The 12,815-nt window shown below is 47.7% G+C and overlaps 1 protein-coding gene across 3 annotated transcripts in view; it reads left to right on the top strand.

Annotated features, from left to right (window-relative positions):
• The first annotated feature begins 217 nt into the window (after window positions 1-217).
• The window catches only part of SS18 (SS18 subunit of BAF chromatin remodeling complex), a 92,677-nt gene continuing 80,079 nt past the window's right edge, over window positions 218-12,815 (top strand). The window contains exon 1 of one of the 3 annotated variants that reach the window (XM_073631500.1): window positions 218-602. In XM_073631500.1, coding sequence (XP_073487601.1) covers window positions 534-602 — 69 coding nt within the window. In that variant the 5' untranslated portion in view covers window positions 218-533. The remainder of the gene's footprint in view (window positions 603-12,815) is intronic. The other 2 variants (XM_073631502.1, XM_073631503.1) reach the window with 2 other exon arrangements.

Here is a 12,815-nt window from a genome sequence, read left to right as displayed (position 1 = left end):
ATCACATTGCCGTACCGACTCTTCATCCTGAATGGAGACAAATAAAGCCAATCACGGCTACATAACAACACTGTACAGTTCTCTATCGCAACGCGTCATTCAAATACGAGGGGAAGAGACATGACACATTGATTGAATTATACCCGCACCCCCTCCCCAAGACTGTACCAAGTGCGCGTTACTCATGCCTCGATGGATTCTGGGATGACCGGACCTGACCCAAGTGACGTCAGGGGGGTGTATGAATTTGTATGTAAGGATTTAGGAACTCTTACGACTAAACTGTCACCTATGTGACCCCCCGGGCCGCTCGTATTCCTATGCGCTAGATAAGGGTTAGTGAATGCCCCTAGGTGAGGCATGAATAACTGAGGCGGAAGCTGGAAGTGTAATCCTCCTCCCCCGTCAATGTTGAAGGTGGTACAGGCCGGGGGTCTGGCAGTATCTCGGCGCGGGGACGGTGCTCAGCTCCAGCTTTCTTCCTCCGGTGTGGTGTCCGCTCGGTGTGTGCTGTGCTCGGCCTCTGCGGTGACATGTCGGTGGCCTTTGCAGCTCCCCGGCAGCGGGGGAAGGGGGAGATAACCCCGGCTGCCATCCAGAAGGTGAGACACAAAGGAGGGACGATTGTTATCCGGGGTCTGGTCACACACTACCTATGGGACATGAGGATAGAGAGGGGGATGGGCTCAGCTGAGCGTGTAGGTTTATCCTGTGAGTGGAGACCCCAACTTTATTTATATCTGCAGAACAATGACACCTCAGGCCAGCTTTTCCCTCCATAGACAGGGGTACAGGAGGACCCCACACTGACATCTCAGAGCAGCCTTTCCCTCCATAGGGGTACAGGAGGACCCCACACTGACATCTCAGAGCAGCCTTTCCCTCCATAGATAGGGGTACAGAAGGGCCCCACACTGACATCTCAGAGCAGCCTTTCCCTCCATAGATAGGGGTACAGAAGGGCCCCACACTGACACCTCAGAGCAGCCTTTCCCTCCATAGTGGTACAGAATGGCCCCACACTGACACCTCAGAGCAGCCTTTCCCTCCATAGTGGTACAGAAGGGCCCCACACTGACACCTCAGAGCAGCCTTTCCCTCCATAGGGGTACAGAAGGGCCCCACACTGACACCTCAGAGCAGCCTTTCCCTCCATAGGGGTACAGAAGGGCCCCACACTGACACCACAGAGCAGCCTTTCCCTCCATAGGGGTACAGAAGGGCCCCACACTGACACCTCAGAGCAGCCTTTCCCTCCATAGTGGTACAGAATGGCCCCACACTGACACCTCAGAGCAGCCTTTCCCTCCATAGTGGTACAGAAGGGCCCCACACTGACACCTCAGAGCAGCCTTTCCCTCCATAGTGGTACAGAAGGGCCCCACACTGACACCTCAGAGCAGCCTTTCCCTCCATAGGGGTACAGAAGGGCCCCACACTGACACCTCAGAGCAGCCTTTCCCTCCATAGGGGTAAAGAAGGGCCCCACACTGACACCTCAGAGCAGCCTTTCCCTCCATAGGGGTAAAGAAGGGCCCCACACTGACACCTCAGAGCAGCCTTTCCCTCCATAGGGGTACAGAAGGGCCCCACACTGACACCTCAGAGCAGCCTTTCCCTCAATAGACAGTGGCACAGGAGGACCCCACACTGACACCTCAGAGCAGCCTTTCCCTCCGTAGATAGGGGTACAGAAGGGCCCCACACTAATATCTCAGAGCAGCCTTTCCCTCCATAGACAGTGGTACAGGAGGACCCCACACTGACATCTCAGAGCAGCCTTTCCCTCCATAGGGGTACAGGAGGACCCCACACTGACATCTCAGAGCAGCCTTTCCCTCCATAGGGGTACAGGAGGACCCTGCACTGACATCTCAGAGCAGCCTTTCCCTCCATAGACAGGGGTACAGAAGGGCCCCAGCCTCTAGGGTGGTGTACACGGGGGTCCATCATTCTCGCCCCCTGATCCTATTCTCCGCAGCCTTTTTCATACTTGCTGGAAACACTGACCCTGAACAAACCTAACTCTAGCATTAAACACTTTAGCCCCGGAAAATTTGGCTGCTCAATGACCAGGCCAATTTCTCAAGCCATCTTCCAGGATGGCACCCTGAGACATGACTGGTCCCACCTGACAGGAAACACAATCAACAAAGAGGTTAAAACCCCCGCCCCTCCCTGTGCTCCTTGATTGTGTTTCCCCACAGCGAAACAGTTTTTTTTCTAAAAGACCCAAAGCCGTGGGCTGGTGTTCTCCCCCTGGGTCGCGGGCTTGTGAAGCCTTTGAGTCCGATAGGGCTTGCCCTTCCGGGGGGATCTCCCCATTTTCTCAGGGGGGCGGCTGATTTGGGAAGAGCCCCCCTGCGAGCTTAAGGACCCTGGGTACAGTGGAGTACCCAGAACTTCAGGGACCATTTTCCTGTTCCTCCCACCTTACCTGTGCGTTCAGCGATTGGAAGCTAGCGGTCGGGTCTCCCTCAGGGCGCTGGGTGCGGCATACTCCTGCAGAGGGTTGCGGGGGCATCTAGCAGTGAAGGATGATGCCGTTCGGCTGGGCTGAGAGGATTTGGTGTCATCTTGCCGGGTACAGGAAGAGGAATGACGTCGCCATGCCTCCCCGGGTCACTTCCGATCTGGGGCTTCAGCATAATTGCTGCGGTGTTCTGAGCTGGGAGCGGAGGTCTGACCGACGGTGGAGCCAGGCGTCCACATGGTCTTACCTGAGTATCAGCACCAGTCTCAGCAAGGGTTGGAAGACTCTGGTGACAAGATGGAAAGAGAGGAGAGTTCCCTCAGCGGCCACAGCATTAGAGGAGACCACAAGGGGGGAGTCGACCTAGCTGGCAGGGGAGATGATGATGGGGGCTGAGGACCCCGACTCTTATGTGGGACATAGCAAGGGCATTGCTTTCTAAGTTGCATATGTGTCTTTTATAGGGGAGGACGGTACTGCCCTGGTGGTCGCCAGCCGTCCTAAAGCCCCTTCCCACTCTAAAAGATGCGGCTATTGTAATGATAAATTACCACAGGATCACTCTAAACCTTTTTGTTACAAGTGTATCCACAAGCTAGTGGGGAAAAAACCTCTCAGGTTCTGAAAGACTTTCTCTCCGTTCGGTCGGCGATGCTGACAACCCTTAAAGCTTTCGAAGCAACCCTCAAGGCTAGGGACCCTGAACCCCACACTAGCAGAGAGGGTTCTTCCTCCCAGGGGGGCTCCTCCTCTAACAGAGCAGAGGGTAGTGGACTTAGGTGTCCGGAACCCCTGAGACCTCTCCCAACTCAGGACTTGGAGGAGGACGCTGAATCCCCCGATCAGAGTGGTTCTGATGAGGGCATTAAGGACAGTCAGGAGGAGGACTCCAGACCAGGCAGGCATAACTGATGATATGGAGGGCCTTCTTAGGGCAGTGTATGCATCAGAAGAGATTCAGGATCCCGCAGCACTGGTGTCCGCACAAGATAGGCTGTATAGAGGCTTGGTAAAGCCCCGATCCAAAGTCCTCCTGATCCACCAGGCCCTTAAGGATATCATTCTGAGGGAGTTGAAGGAGCCTGTGTTGCGAGCCTCAGTCCAAACAAGTCTTGGTTTCTTTAGAGGTGATTGGTAGGGCAGTAGCCTACCTGGCGGATGCAGCAGTCGAAACGTAGTGCGTACGACTGCCAAAACCGGTGCCCTTTTGAATTTCACAAGGAGAGCTTTGCGGGTCAAGACCTGGGATGGGGACAACAACTTCTAACATTTGGCTGTGTGGTCTTCCATTTGAGGGTTCCCTGCTCTTCCGCACTGGGTTGGTTCAGGCCCTTTCTAGGTCTACAGAGAAAGGCAAGAAGTTAACCATAAAACCTAAGGAGGGGAAACTTTTTTTTTTTTCGAGGGCCCCCAGGCTAAAAACCGGTTTAGAGATAAAAAGGAAGGTACCGTTACCAGGTGTGTGTGTGTGGGGGGGGGGGGGGGGTCAAGGCAAGCAGAAGGGAGGTCTTCTCTTCCCCAGCCAGAAGTCTGCTGACAAGGATTCCAAGTGAAGTAAGGGTGAGGGGAAGACTTTCTGTCTCAGTAGGAAAGGATTACTCGGAGTCCCCACATCCTTTAGATAGTAAGAGAGGGTTACAGATTGGTGTTACTGTCCTCACCTCCCCCAAGTTTCCTTTTAACCCACTTACCCAGGGACACTCAGAAAGCAGTGGGTCTTTTACACTGTGTCAAACAACTAGCGGAGCAGGGGTTATAGTGCCAGTACCAGCAGAACAGTGCAGGCAGGGATTTTATTCCCGCATCTTTGTAGTCCCAAAACCTTGGGAAAATACCACCTCATAATCTAAGAAGGTTAAACAGGTTCCTGCATTAGAAAATGTTCCACATGAAAAGCATCTCTACTCTCAGAAAGTACCTGCGGAAGGATGTAGCTATGGTAACGATAGACTTGAAGGATGCCTATCTTCATGTCCCTATTTTCCAGAGCACCAGGCCTTTCTAAGGTTCGGGATACCCTTGGAGCAGGGAGTGCAGCACTGGCAGTTCTCTGCCCTACCCTTTGGACTGGCAGCCAGTCCGAGAGTGTTTACAAAGATCCTGGCAGAGGTGGTTGCATTCCTCCATCTCCAAGGGGAAACGCTGATCCCCCTATCTTGATGACATACTGGTTTACAACCAGAGTCGAGATCTCGTTCTCTCCGACCTGGCCAAATTAGTGAGTACCTTGGAGTCCCTGGGGTGGATTATCAGCCAGGAAAAGTCCTCGCTTGTTCCTGCCCAGACCAAGGTCTAACTAGGATTCCGGGTGGATTCAATAGCACAGAAGCTTGTTTTGCCCCAGGGTAAAGTAAAGGGCCTCATTGCAGCAGTAGCATCCCTTCTAGAATTAGAAGAGGTCTCTTACAGAAGAGTCATGAGAGTTCTTGAGTTGATGACATCCTGTATCCCATGGGCTCAGCTCCATTCCAGGACTCTCCAGCAATTTCTCCTATCCTCCTGGGACGGGAAAAGAGGAACGCTGGACAACAGGGTTCCCTTTCCAGGAAAGGTTAAGTAGTATCTGCAGTGGTGGCTCAAACCCCTCAGGGCAACAACGGATGCAAGTGCTTGGGCGGGCCCATTTAGAGGAACTTCGAGCCCAGGGCGCCTGGAACCAAGCCCAGAGTGCTTCCTCCAACTTCTGGGAACTCCTGGCAGTCAGAGAGGCCTTAAGGGCCTTTGAGGAAAGAATCAAGGGCGAGGAGGTCCAGATCCTTTCTGACAACGCAACCGTGGTGGCCTTCCTGAATCATCAGGGAGGCACCAGATGTCGCGCTCTTCTGACCCTGGCTCTGGAACTCCTGGAGTGGGCAGAGCAGAAAGTCCCCTCTGTCTCAGCAGTACATATAAAAGGGGCATACAATGTTGAAGCAGACTACCTCAGTCGGCAACTGATTCACCAGGGGGAGTGGGAATTGAACCCCAAAGTGTTCTCCCTTGTATGTCGGCAAACCAGAGATCGATCTTTTTGCACGCAGAAGGAACAGAAGAGTGAAGAGATTCTTTTCACTCTCTCGAGAAAGGTGTTCAGAGTGGGTAGACGTGCTGGCCCAAATTTGGGACTTCCGCTTGGCATATGCCTTTCCCCCCTTAGTTCTGATCCAGAGGATACTGCAGAAGCTAAGTCTGTCAGAGGGCAAACTGATTCTGATAGCTCCATGGTGGCCCAAGAGGACCTGGTTCCCTTCTCTGGGAAATTGGTTTGTAGCTCCCCCTCAGCGCCTTCTGGCGTGGCAGGACCACCTTCTTCAGGGCCTAGTCTGACACCCAGATCCTGGCTTCTTCAGGCTGACAGCTTGGTTCTTGAAAGGGAGAGCCTGTGAAAAAGGGGGTGTTCTGAGAGAGTAATCGACACCCTTCTATTGAGCAGGAAGCCGGTTACCAGGTGTATTTACGCCAAAGTCTGGGGAGTCTTCTCGCGCTGGTGCCAGATGTAGGGGGCTTCCCAACAAGAGATCCCTGCCATCTTGGACTTTCTCCAGGATGGCGTGGATCAGGGGTTGGCGACCAAGACACTTAAAGTTCAGGTCGCAGCCTTGTCCAGTTTTTTGGACAGGAGGTTGGCTCTGGACCCCCTGATTTAGGAGGTTCTTGTCAGCCAGAGATGGACTGCACCCAGTGCAGATGAGCAAGTTTCCGCCTTGGGACCTTACGCTAGTCTTGGAAGCCCTAACCATGGCACAGTTTGAGCCGTTTTTTTTTTTTTTTTTTTTGTTTTTTTTCTTCTATTATTTTGATGACAGGGTGTACTCAGACAGGACCCCCAGTACCTCCCGAAGGTAGCCTCAAGGTTCCACAGAACTCAAGAGATTGTCCTTCCTTCGTTTTGTACCAATCCTCAGAACAAGAAAGAAAGTTCCTTTTCATTGTTTAGATGTCAGACGTTGTCTGTTGACCTATTTAGATAGAGTAAAAGAGTTTAGCAGGTCCAGCCACTTATTAATTAGTTTTTCTGGCCAGAAGAAGGGTCAGCAAGTGTCTAAAGCATCCATAGCAAGATGGATCAAGCAGACTATTACCTTAGCCTATGATCAGGCTGGTAGGGCAGACCTGAATAACCTTAACCACTTCAATACAGGGCACTTACACCCCCTTCCTGCCCAGACCAATTTTCAGCTTTCAGCGCTCTCACACTTTGACAATTGCTCAGTCATGCAACACTGTACCCATATGAAATTTGCGTCCTTTTTTCACACAAATAGAGCTTTATTTTGGTGGTATTTAATCAGTAGTGGGTTTTTTATTTTTTGTGCTATAAATTAAAAAAAAAAAAAACTTTTGTGAAAAAAAATGCCTTTTTCTTTGTTTCTGTCATAAAATTTTGCTAATTTAGTAATTTTTCCTCATACATTTTGGCCAACATTTATACTGCTACATATCTTTGGTAAAAATACCCCAAAATAGTGTATATTATTTTGGTCTTTGTGAAACTTAGGCTGGCCATACACTATACAATTTTCTTATTCAATTTTCTTTAGATTTACCTTCAACTGTGTAGTGCAAGGGCCTACCTGATTGCATACACATTGGAAGTGTTTAGGTTTGACCTCATATTATATGGTTTTGGTAAATCTAAGAGAAAATTGAATAAGAAAATTGTATAATGTATGGCCAGCCTTAGAGTCTATAAACTAGATTGCCAATCACTGAAAATTGATCACATCTGATCAGGCCTTCAGTACATCAGGTGTATCTCATTTCTTGAGTCTAACAAGTCAGGAAAGTACAAACACCCCCCCAAATGACCCCTTATTAGAAAGTAGACATTCCAAGGTATTAAGTAAGTAGCATGGTGAGTTTTTTTAAGTTGTAATTTTTTTTCCCACAATTCTTTGCAAAATGAAGATGTGTGTGGTGTGTTTTTTTTTTTTTTTTTTTTTTTACAAAATTGTCATATAATCAGGTTATTTCTCACACACATAATATGCATACAACAAATTACACCCCAAAATATATTCTGCTACTCTTCCCGAGTATGACGATACCACATGTGTGAGACTTTTACAGAGCCTGGCCACATACAGAGGCCCAACATTGAAGTAGTACCTTCAGGCGTTCTAGGAGCATAAATTGCACATCTTGTTTTTTTCCTACCTATCACCCCTTTAAAGGTCCTTGAGCACCAGGACAATTGAATAACCCACAAAACGACCCCATTTTGGAAAGCAAACACCCCAACGTATATTCTATGAGGCATGGGCCGCAAATAGGTACTCTGATGGGCTGGTGACTGGTATTCGGGTACTCTAGACGGCAGTGACAGGTACTCGGCTACTAATCAGTGTGATTGGTGTACACTGTAAGGGGTAACAAGATGTTACTGCAATCTCCTTCTCACACATGATCGGTGTGTGAGGAGAACCCGGTTACATCTCGTTACCGCTCTGTTTACTTTTAGTGATCGGCTGTGAAAGGATCACAGCCGATCACGTGGTTAACAGCCTCCGTTCAATGGCTGTTTACCAGCGTCGGTGACTAGCAGTGTTCCCGGGAACACGCCGCCACTGATGCGGCGTGCAAAGTGGGGCGTTACCATCTGTGATCGGCCGTGACTTCATCATGGCTGTTCACCCCCCCTCGGTGGCGAGCGGTGTCTCCGTGACACGCCGCCACCAAAGGAACAGGGATGCATGCACATAATCGCGTCCCCCCCCCCCCTCCACAAATAGAGCTTTCTTTTGGTGGTATTTGATCATCTCTGCGGTTTTTATATTTTTGGCTATAAACCAAAAAAGACCGACAATTTTGAAAAAAAAACCACAATATTTTGTACTTTTTGCTATAATAAATATCTCCTAATCTTTTTTTCCTCACTTTAGGCCGATGTGTATTCTAATACATATTTTTGGTAATAAAAATCGCAGTAAGCGTATATTGATTGGTTTGCGCAAAAGTTATAGCATCTACAAAATAGGGGAAAGATTTATGGCATTTTTATTTTATTTTTTATAGGGCTGCAACTAATGATTATTTTCATAATCGATTAGTTGGCCGATTATTGCTTCGATTAATCGGATAATAACCTTAAAAGTGTGGTGTATAATTTTTAATATGTAAAGTTTTAAAAAAAGGCAATTTATTCTTCAAAATCTATATGCAGTGGTAAATATAAATAATCAACTATATGATTAGGGAGCAAAATCTCTAATCCACTCTGAGAGTAACAGACAGAAGAGATATACTGTATATACTATTGGAGGTTGAATCTGGTAAATATCATCAGACTCAGAGATCACATTTTTTATTTAGACCCCATTCACACTGGGGCACATGTAATGTGCCCTGCCTCCTTGAAATGTGCCCTGCTCCCACGTAATGTGGCTTGCCTCCATGTAAAATGTTTAACTTGTATACTGGGGTATGGCGCTCCCTTTAGGATAATGGGGTAGTGTGGCAGGGGGGGTTTATGTATAATTCCTTGTACCTAGAACCAGTTTTGACTTCAATTATACCCCTATTGGTGGTACAAAATACCATCAACCCTATAAAGTGCAGAAACTTAATGTGCAATAGTGCAATCTTCAGTGAACCATTTCATAATTCATACATGTGATCACGTTAAAAAAAAAAAAAATTATATATATATATTTTTTTTTTTTTTTTTAACGTGATCACATGTATGAATTATGAAATGGTTCACTGAAGATTGCACTATTGCACATTAAGTTTCTGCACTTTATAGGGTTGATGGTATTTTGTACCACCAATAGGGGTATAATTGAAGTCAAAACTGATTCTAGGTACAAGGAATTATACATAAACCCCCCCCTACCACACTACCCCATTATCCTAAAGGGAGCGCCATACCCCAGTATATAAGTTAAACATTTTGCGGAGTCTCCTTTGGGAAGCTTTTTTAGGGGGGCTGCATACCTTACACTCGGTCCTAAGCGCAGCGGCTTCATATATACTTAATGCCTCCATGTAAAAGTTTACTTTAAATGCTGATCTTCCCTGCACAATCTTTAAAGTCATATTTTTTTTTTTTTTTTTTAAAACAAACATGGTATACTTACCTGCTCTGTGTAATGGTTTTGCACAGAGCAGCCCCGATTCGTCTCTTCTGGGGTCCCCCACCGATGCCTCTGGCTCCTCCTGCCTTTAGAGTGCTGCAAATTTATAGTATAATGTGCCCCTATAGCAAGGTAAAAAAACTTCTGCTTTTAGACCCACTCACTTCCTGCCCAGGACTACATGTTCCATGAGGCATTGCTCCTTTCACATTCACAAGTTCTCAGGCACTTCCTGACATGTATGGGTGGTGTATTGAGCTGTATGTGTGCTGCACTGTATTTCCTGATATGTAAACAAATAATGCATTCTGTATGCAGGCCAAATAATCGGCTGGCCGGTTAATCGACAGTTAAACAGTTGACAACCATTTTCATAATCGATTAGTTGTTTCAGCCCTGATTTTTTATTTAGTAAAGGCGGTGATCTGCAATTTATATAATTCGCGACCGCCGGCCATGCACATCGGAACCCCTGCAGTGCAGCGGGAGCGCACCTGCTATCCCGCTTAAAGGAGCCGACGTACAGCTATGACGATTCGTGGGATCGTGCCGACCTGCCGCAGTATAATGATGGTGGCTGGTCAGCAAGTGGTTAATGCACGTTAAAAACGCACCCAAGACTCCTATTTTTTTTGTTTTGTTTTGTAGTTGTGAACCAGGCCTAATGCACCACAAATGTGTGCTGACATGTTTCATCCTGCATTACCATAGACTTGAATGGAAGGAGTTGAGCTGCTTCAACTCCTTTTAAACTGGACATGAAGCCTCATTTATGAAATGCAGCAACGCAATGAGACACAAACTCTTCATGTTTTCATAATGTGAATGGCTCTGTGTGCTGTCCATATAATCTAATACGGACTGCTTTACAAGGTGTTCGAGGAGTGGTAAACGTGTCTCAAATGACTGCTTTTAATGGTAGTGTGACTTGGAGCATTAGAGTGTGCTCTGTACATGGGAAGGGGTAATGCGTAAAGTAGTTGTAAAGCTCAGAAATAAAATATGAACAAAGCATATTCCTCTATAGTGTCTACTTGTCTCAATCCAGAGCACAGTCTCCTTTCTGTCTGCTACTTCATTCCTCTGCTATCAGCATGAGTCCCTTCTGACCAGTTTTCCTGACACCAAGAGAAAAATGGTGACAGGGGAGGGGCCTCCAGCAGATATCCTCAGCTCTGTTCCTGTGTGTTCTGTGAAGGGGGGTGTGTCCCTTCCCTCCAATCAGCTCTCAGAGCTCTCCTTACTGAAATCTGCATAGTGTAATCTGGAAGCTCACATAAGCTTTATAAATTCTAGGGTTATACCGAGTACTCGTAGCTCATGCAAATGCTCCGATGCTTTATCCGATGCCTGGGCAGCCTCACAGGTGACTGGTGTGGGGAGTTACAAGCACCGATCTCCCTATATAGCTTTCAGTAAAGCAGCTGACAGCTGCTTCTCCTCCTCTCCCTCCTGTGGCTTTCAGCTGCTTTATTGAAAAGTATACAGGAAGATTGGTGCTTGTAACTGCTCCCGGGTCCTCCTCCGCTCCCCCTCTGTGTCCTCCGGTCCCTCCCTATCCCAGATCTGTCACGATGGAGAGCGGAGGAAGGAGCCAGTAAATGTCAACTGTGTTTATGATGCTTCAGTTTATGAATGGACAGGAGGCAGCGGCTCCTCTCCATTTCATCTTCAGCGCAGCTGAGGCTGCAGAGAAAGGGACTGGGTTATCTGTGCCCTCAGTCCCTTTCTATGTCTCAAAGGGGAGATGTCAGGGGTTTGAACCCTGATATCTCACCAAAGCCACCCCACAACCGGGCTGATATATATAAAAAAAAAAAAAGAGAATTGTAATATTTAAAAATTAAAAGCATTGTAAAAAAAAATATATAAATTAAAAAAAAAAAGAAAAACCTACTGACAGTCCACGCCTCATCAGTGCTGCATATTAGTGCCACTGTCAGTTAACCTAAAAAAAAAGTATCTGTGCTTGTACTTGGCCTTAAAGTGGTATTGGTGCAACCCTAATAAATTCTGTACTTTGAAGGGATGTAAAGACTACAGATAAATTGGTACAACTTACATAGGTCACCACTCTAGGTACCGTATATGGAAGGGTTTGCAACTCCTAGGTTCACACATATGCAGTTTGAATTTGCACTGGCACAGCAGTCCATTAATTTGTTTAGGATCCAGTTCAAACACTGCCTTCCAGATCCTGCAATAGGTTTAAACAAAAAGTCTGTTTTTCTTTTTTTAAAATAAGATTAATACTTGCTTAGATGCTGCATCTGTCCCAGGACGCCTCTGCACTGAGAACCGAGCAATCAAACGGCACCGATCCTCTCACAGCTCCCCGAGCAGAGAGCTGTAGACTGGCAGTCACTGGTCTCTGCTCTGTCCCCCTCCTAACTCACTGGAGAGCTGGGCTGTGGAGGGGCGGCTGGCCGGCTCAGGCTCACTGAGAGGCTGAGCCGGGTGTCGGTCCAGGGATCTGGTAGATCCCGACTCCGTGGTCCAACCTCTGACTTCTGTGACGTCAGCAGAGAGTGGACTTCAGCCCGATCTCTGCTGAAACTGGGTCACAGGAGTGCATAACGAACTGCCCTCTGGTGATCCATAGGAGATGTACAGCCAAATGAGCTTTGGCTGTACTTCTCCATTAATGGCTTCCTGCCCACGCTATGGCCGGAAGACAGCTCTCCAGTTCTGGGAGGATGTCCATGGACATCCTTCCACAGGCACACTCCGATTCGTCCTTTTGGACACAACTGATCACAGATTGTGGTAAAGGTCCAGTCACATGTAAACAGACTTGCCATTTATCAGCAATCCTTTCCTTATACAGAGACAACATGTGAGGAAAGGAGAGCAGCAAGTGTGGCAGGGCACAGTGAGTATTAGACGGAATGGTGTGCCGCTCAGGTGGTTTGGGAGTGGTGTGGAAGATGAAAGCATCCACTGCTACAGGAGTGGAGCTCGTCCTGGCTGCTGTGGTGGCTGGAGAGAGAGAGAGAGGAGGAGATCCCTGGCGCCGCACATCCATGTAGGTGATGAGTAGTGGAATGACAACCTCAGCCTGGACTCCTGCCAGGCCATGCCCCCAACAAGTTTCGCTCCACCTCTTGGAGCTTGTTCATGGGGCACATGGACTACATTGTTTACACTGATAATCAGTGCAGCCTCATCAATCAAGAAGAAAAATTACCTTCTTAAAAGTGTATAACCAAACCTAAAAAAATTTAATTTTTTCCCAAAAAAATTTTTCGTTTTGTTTAGCAAAAATAAAAAACCCAGTGGTGATTTAA

Source organism: Aquarana catesbeiana, linkage group LG05 (genome assembly GCF_042186555.1).
Source record: "Aquarana catesbeiana isolate 2022-GZ linkage group LG05, ASM4218655v1, whole genome shotgun sequence".
NCBI lineage: Eukaryota > Metazoa > Chordata > Amphibia > Anura > Ranidae > Aquarana > Aquarana catesbeiana.
The sequence above is the reverse complement of the archived record's forward strand: the minus strand, read 5'-3'. Positions and strand labels throughout refer to the sequence as shown.